Here is a 7,175-nt window from a genome sequence, read left to right on the forward strand (position 1 = left end):
TTGGATGCTTGTTTTGGAGCGTCCTCAAAATAACCATATTGATGGCTTATAGATGTATTCATCAAGAAACAAATGTATACAAATGTTCAGTGTCTGCTTTTCAGTTTCAGTTTCTCAAGGAGGCATCACAGTCTTCTTAGGAATCCATATACGCTACACCACATCTGCTTAGCAGATGCCTGACAGCAGCATGACACAAAGCACTTGTCAGGCCGTGAGTGCATGCATGTATATATTCATGTACATATCAGAGTGGATTTCCTTTACAGAATTTTGCAGAGGACAATGCTTTTGTACAATCACATAGGAATGGTTCTTTCTGTAAAAAATCAATCCTCTTTGAGCGAACATCAAACTATATACTTTGCCCCCAAACTAAGAGCCATATCTTGTGAGCTGGTGTTAAAAGAACTGCAACCAGGGCTCAAATGAAATCAAAATAAAATCATGTTGCTTTCAGCCCAAACAACAGCAAAAGGGCCACCTAAGGGCTGAATACCTATCAGCTCTAAAATCCAATCAAAGAGAAAATACAATAGTTGCTGGTGGAATATGTCCATGGATGTGTTTGTCTTCAATAACATAATTGTGATTGTGGGTGTAAGGTTTCATACATTTCAAAAGTAACACAATGCATTACAAACTGGACAAGCAACAATAGCCAGTGATCAGTTTGACATTTGTATGTATTATTCTGTGTCCTATAAACCTGGTCATTCAATGACAATAAACCATGGAGAGAGAGTTTAATCAGTCAGAATCTTTCTTCGGTCAGAAAACTGCTAACTTTATATTTTTGCGTGTTTTTAGGACGTCATTCGTCTGGAGTCGTCCATCATGTTTTGTTCCACAACAATCAAAACATCGTAAAACATGAAAAAGCAAGAAAAAAAGGCCATTGGCATGACACCGTCAGCTTTGTTTTCACAAAGAACATTCTATTGTTTCCCAAAACGATAACTAAAAAGCAAAATTGGCATAAGACAGATAAGGCAATCCTAATCATGCCAGTGTATACGTGTGGCCAGTGACCTGATTTTCTGAAACTGCGCTTTAACTCTTTCCACAAGGTAGAGACACAAGTCTACATGACATTGTGGTGAAGGCCTGCACGTGTTGTGCATGCCTGCATACATGTTTTTTTTTTGTTTTGTTTTGTTTTGTTTTTTACAAACAAATGGTGGAATCTGTTTTTTAATGTCTATCTACTTTCATTTTTTCAGATCTTTTAAAAATGGGGGTGGAGTGGGGGGCGGCGGGGCGGGGGGGTTGTTGGGGAGAGAGTACGTGTGGGGGGGGGGAGGGAGAGGGACGGAGAGTGAGAGAGAGAAAGGGCAAGGGAGGAAGAGGATGAAGAATCAGGCGGTGGTGCCCAACAGAAAGTGATGGCTGGTACCCTGTATGAAAAATGGGGAATGCAACGGCCGATTTCAATCATAGTTCCCTGTCTTGTGTCAACAATTTCAACAAATGTGGTGCTTGACGCATTCACCTGAGTAAACAGAATCAACACAGGTGAAAACTGCAATATGTTTCTTTTTCCAGAAATTCAATAAGGTAATTGGTACCCATTGACACTGTAGTCGAAATGTGTGAACATACATGCATGCCTGGAGAGAGAAAGAGAGAGAGAGAGAGAGAGAGAGAGAGAGAGAGAGAGAGAGAGAGAGAGAGAGAGAGAGAGAGAGAGAATTTGAAACACCCTCATGTACACCCTTGTGTATATTCATGGGCAGAGCTTCCTTGCAACTATAACTTACCACACCAGTTTGATGGAGGCTCAGACCAAGAAATAAATAACTAGACTATAATGAAATTGAACTTGGCCATAACCAGTTCCAAATTGTATTGCCAGAGACAGACAGACAGACAGACAAAGAGAGAGACAGAGAGAGAGAGAGAGAGAATGTGTGTTGTTCGAGAGCGAGAGAGTGTACTACATTAGGAATGTGCAGATGCTGCTTCACCAAACACGTTTGTGTGCGTGTGTGTGCATGCATGCACAGTATAAGTGTGTGTGCAAATGCGCTTGACTTCATTGTGGAATATAAGTCTGTTTGTGTGTGCAGAAGTGCAGGTGTTCAGGTGTCCATGAATACTTAAAAATAACTACCTTGAACAGTCAAACTGCAGACCCAAAGCCCAACTTGCATCATAAATGGGCCCACAACTTGCACCACCTGTGTGTGTAACTCAAAGATTGAAAGGACCTAGCTGTAAGACTTGACCATTTTAATCTGACCGCCTGTTGCTCAAATCAGATGTCTCTTTCCCAACGATTATCAGAAATCCTTATAACCTATTTACTTAATCAGGATTTCTGTTTTTTAATTCTGGAACAATGGGGCCATGGGTGTGGTGGGGGTGGTGGTGGGATGGGGGTGGAGGGCGGACAGCACAGTATAAGAACACAGCCGCGGCAGTCTTTGGAACAATCTGGTTATCATCAGAGGCCCTCCGGAGAGGTACCTGCGGAAACCAAACAGCAAAGATGATCAAGTTTATCGTAGCTTTGTGCGTTTTGGTGCAGCTGTCGGTAAGTTTGTTTATTTATTCATTTATTAAAATTTGCTATTACTCATGTTCTTGAAGCTTTAGATCCTCTTCCTCCTTGTTTTCATCTTCATCAATATTTCTGCTTCCTCTTCATCCTCCCTGTTCTTCCTTTTTTCTTCCTCTTCCTCTTTTTCCTCCTCGACCTCGTCTTTTTTCTTCCTCCTCCTCCTTTCTTTCTTTCTTTTCTCTTTCTCAAACTTCCTTCATTGCTTCTCTTCCCTGGCCTCAATTTGCATAATGTACCCGTTACCTACCCAGTGTTACGTTTCTGGGGTTGTCAGGTCTTTACGCTTTGGGGCATTTCTTGAGCTGGCAGCAAGTATTCATCTTTTTGCTTGCCTATCCACACTTCTAGTTTTATGTCTCTCTCTCTCTCTCTCTCTCTCTCTCTCTCTCTCTCTCTCTCTCTCTCTCCAGGCATGCATACTATAGGCTCTTTTGTGCTTGCAGGATACAGTTTTCATGCAACTATTGTTGTTGCTGTTGTTGTCTTCATTAAAACAACAACAACAACAAAACCTACAACGATCAATATTATTGTAACCTACTGAAAACTGGTTTTCCTTTCCCCATTCCTTAAAAACGTCTCTTGTTCCTATCATGTCTTGCATATTAAATAAACTTTCTTTTCATTAAATATTCAGTTCATTGTTTCCCAAAGAAATGAAAGAACACACTGTTGAATAATCTATAGTAATCCCTCACTGAATATTGTGCTTTTTATCAGAAATATAACTCTCTCTCTCTCTCTCTCTCTCTCTCTCTCTCTCTCTCTCTCTCTCTCTCTCTCTATATATATATATATATATATATATATATATATATATCTACACAATTATCAACACAAATGTCATATATGGACATATCTGGTGACTATTATCTTGACATGTAACATAATTTTGCTTTTATTTTCTGCTTCTTCACAGGTATTTCAAAATTCAATCTCTCTATGCAGAAATCTCAAATTTTCATGTGAATTACCATGTGTATTAATGATTATGACTTTTTTTTTTAATGAATGTCTCAGAAACTGAAAAATAAAACAAGCAATGTGATCTTACTGCCAACTACAGCACTGACTACCACTGCTACTGCTATTGCAGATGACGTAAAACTATCAAACCACCACCAACTACTACTACACTGCATTACCATCACTTCTGTGACTTCAGAATGTTCAGATGCAGCATATTCACACACACACACACACACACACACACACACACACACACACACACACACACACACAGAGGCAAACTCACACACACACAAACCTGCACACACATAACACTAATTCTACACCACAGTGAGTGCTGGAAGAACAAAACAGACAGGCAGATCGAAAGCTTATCCATTACGCCAAATGCTGCCAGTTCATGCCACCAGTATCAACTGGAGACACATGGCGACTGAGGCTGTCAGAGGTGACATGACATTGCTGACAATAGGTCCACTTCATGTGAAATATGTTGTTGCGTATCCCAAACCCGAGTGATAGTCTTTCCATGTATACATGTGCTTTACTAGTCACTTGTGCCGACATGTTGTGCTTATGACATTTGTTTGTGTCATTCCAGGCACTGTCTTCTTCTCATTACTTCTTCTCTTTTAGTTCTTCTCATTATTTCTTCTTAGTTCTTCTCCTTTATGTCTTCTTAGTTTTCTCTACACAACTATTGTAAATAAAACAATAGAAAAACCCATTTGTGACTGGCCTCTATATGTTCCTGGCCTGTGCGTGGGATCTTGTCTATCCTTTCAATTAATCAATATTTAGTTAAGTCTTTTGTGCCGTACCCTTGAATAACCACTCGGAGCACGGCCACACTTATACAGCGCCTATCCTCGGTTGGAGGCCAAGCTCTAAGCGCTTTACAAACACATAGTCATTTACACAACAGGCTGTCTACCTGGGTAGAGCCGACTGACGGCTGCCACTGGGCGCTCATCATTCGTTTCCTGTGTCATTCAATCAGTCACTATCCAGTCCACCAATCTGTGGCACTGTGGAGATCTGTGATCTTTGATATACAGCCATCAGAAAGAACAGCCAGAAACGCACAGCTTCAGTTCACTGAGAAAAAAAGTCCAGAATTTGTATTTCTTTTCTTTTAATTGCGGACAAGAAAAACCCAATTTTGTTGTTGTTGTTTGTTTGTTGTTTGTTTTCTTTAAAGAGTTTTCATTTACTATGAAACGCTCCCGATGGAAACTTCAAGCTAAAATATTGTTTACAGTAAGCTTTTGTGTTGTACAATTGTTTGATAGTGTTCATGGGTGTTTGGGTGGGGAGGGTGTGTGTGTGGGTGTATGTGAGTGTTTATGTTTGTTATGTTGAAAACAAAATGATAGTGAAGAAACAACATAATTGCATATGATTGTTGTGTCTAATACATTTGCAAATATTCTAGCACCATCTCCACCCATAAAATAAACAAACTTGAAGAATTTTCTTCTTTTTTCTCCAAAACATTTTGCGTATTTTTTTCCCCTGAAAATCCAGGTTATCTTCCCTGATTGGGAGTTATCTCATCCTGTGAACACTGAACTTATGAAAATTATATTCTCCATTCGTTTTCCTTCAAGAAAACATATACTTTTACATACTCTTGAGCATAATTTCAATTTTTGTGATTTATTTTATTTATTTATTTATTTTTTTTTAGGAAGCTGGTAATTACTTTGCAAAAAAAATAATCACAAATAGTTCCGGAAGTGAAAGGGCTAAGAGTGTGGACAGACTGAAGATAGGCACTATATCAGTATCAGTCACCCCAAGAGACAGGTGCTATGTATCAACAAGTCACCCCATCTTTCCACCTACAGCTGGCCCAGGACCTGTGCAGCTCCGACAGCGACTGCACGCCCAGTGAATGCTGCGCCTCAGACTTCTTCGGGCACCACCTGGGGCAGAAGAAACGCTTCATTTTAGGTGACCTCCTCCACCACCACGGCGCCTGCATGCCCCTGGCCCAGGAAGGGCACAGCTGTGAGCCAGACATGGACATCTTCGGCGGCTCCAAGCCACACTCTTTTGGCTGTCCATGCGCCGAGGGGCTCGAGTGCCATGGCGAGTCCGAGTCCCACAATGTGAGTGTAGGGTGGGGTGGAAGGGTTGAAGGTTGAGGGATGGGGGGTAGGGGAAGTGTAGGGAGGCAAGGGGAGGCGCGCGTGCGCGCGCGCGTGTGTGTATGTCTGTGTGTGTGTGTGTGCGTGTGTGTGTTTAAATTTTATCTCCAAGAGTTTCGGTGCTATCATTATGACAGGTAGTTTGTCCAAGTTCTTTCTCTCCATAGTTCTTTCTCTCAGAGTCGCACAACGTGAGTAGATGGTGGGGTGGAGGGATGGGGTATGGGTGGTAGTGAGAAGCGAAGGGAGGCAAGGGGAGATGTGTGTGTGTGTGTGTGTGTGTGTGTGTGTGTGTGTGTGTGTGTGTTGGTTTTATCTCTAAGACTTAAAGTGCTATTATTATTTTCATTATTATTATTATGTAGTTTGTCCTGGTTTTATCTTTAAGATTTAAAGTGCTATTATTATCATTCAGTGTTTTTCTGCATCATTATGGCATAGGGTGGAATGGGTTAATAGGAAATTTTCTTCCTAAAATTACGTTTCAAAGTCAAAAGAGGGCGCTAGTCAGGGATGCAAAGGGTAGGTAACCTACTTCGGGAGATTATCGGCCGTAGCTACTTTCGTTTTCTCCGCATAGGCGGATAGTACTAGTAGTTTGCACAGGACAGGAATCAGACCCCTGCCGGAGTCTGCACTAGTGGGTCACAGTTAAGTATGTGTAATTAAAATTTGTTTAAAATTGTATGTTGAAGTCTTTCGTTCAACAAACTGTTACTTTCTCTACAATAATAACGGCCACACACCCGTTCCCAACTCACTCACCAGGGAGGAAGTCACAGCTACAGGAACCCCAAGTGCATGGCTGCAGGCACCTACACCGGTGGCCCCACCAATCAGCCCGTCACTGACGCCCCCGCCACCACCTCTGCCCCTGAGGTCGACACCAACCAGCCAGTCCATGAGCTGCCTGGAAAGTAAAGCATCACATAGCGTCTTACTGCTTCTCCTTGTTTAACCACTGTTTCCCCTACATCCATTTTTTTCTTCTTCTTCCCTCCCCCCCCCTCCCCTCACGTCTTCTAAAACCATGCTAAAACCTTGGCCAAACCTCCGGCACACATGAGTGAGTGTACATGCATGCACACACACACACACACACACACACACACACACACACACACACACACACACACACACACTTGAGGTTTCCATTTCTTCTTCTTCCAAGACCATGTGTTCTGCATGACCTACCCTCCAACACACACATGAGCGTGTGTGCATGCTATACACATGCACAGTCATGCATGTATACAGACACACACATACAAACTAGTTGCCACACTACAGTCAGTTGCATGCAAGTCCAAATGTGATTACTTCACTGTTCTGTTTCTTCATGTAATAAACAGCTGGATAATTAATCCTCACACTTGGCGTGTGTACTGTTGGAATGCCTGCTGGACTTCGGAAGAATGGTCTGTTGATGGATTTTATGTGTGAATCTCTCCTTTCCTCCAGTATGTGTGTGTGTGTGTGTGTGTGTGTGT

General features: G+C 41.9%; 1 protein-coding gene across 1 annotated transcript; it reads left to right on the forward strand.

The window, feature by feature from the left end:
* The first annotated feature begins 2,396 nt into the window (after nt 1-2,396).
* On the forward strand, nt 2,397-7,049 carry LOC143299682 (uncharacterized). The gene is made up of 3 exons (XM_076613028.1): nt 2,397-2,536; nt 5,383-5,646; nt 6,454-7,049. The coding sequence occupies exons 1-3, from the start codon at nt 2,492-2,494 to the stop codon at nt 6,604-6,606; spliced, it is 462 nt and encodes a 153-aa protein (XP_076469143.1). The 5' UTR covers nt 2,397-2,491; the 3' UTR covers nt 6,607-7,049.
* Nucleotides 7,050-7,175: the final 126 nt, after the last annotated feature.

The sequence above is a fragment of the Babylonia areolata genome, chromosome 25 (assembly GCF_041734735.1).
Source record: "Babylonia areolata isolate BAREFJ2019XMU chromosome 25, ASM4173473v1, whole genome shotgun sequence".
Classification (NCBI taxonomy): Eukaryota; Metazoa; Mollusca; class Gastropoda; order Neogastropoda; family Buccinidae; genus Babylonia; species Babylonia areolata.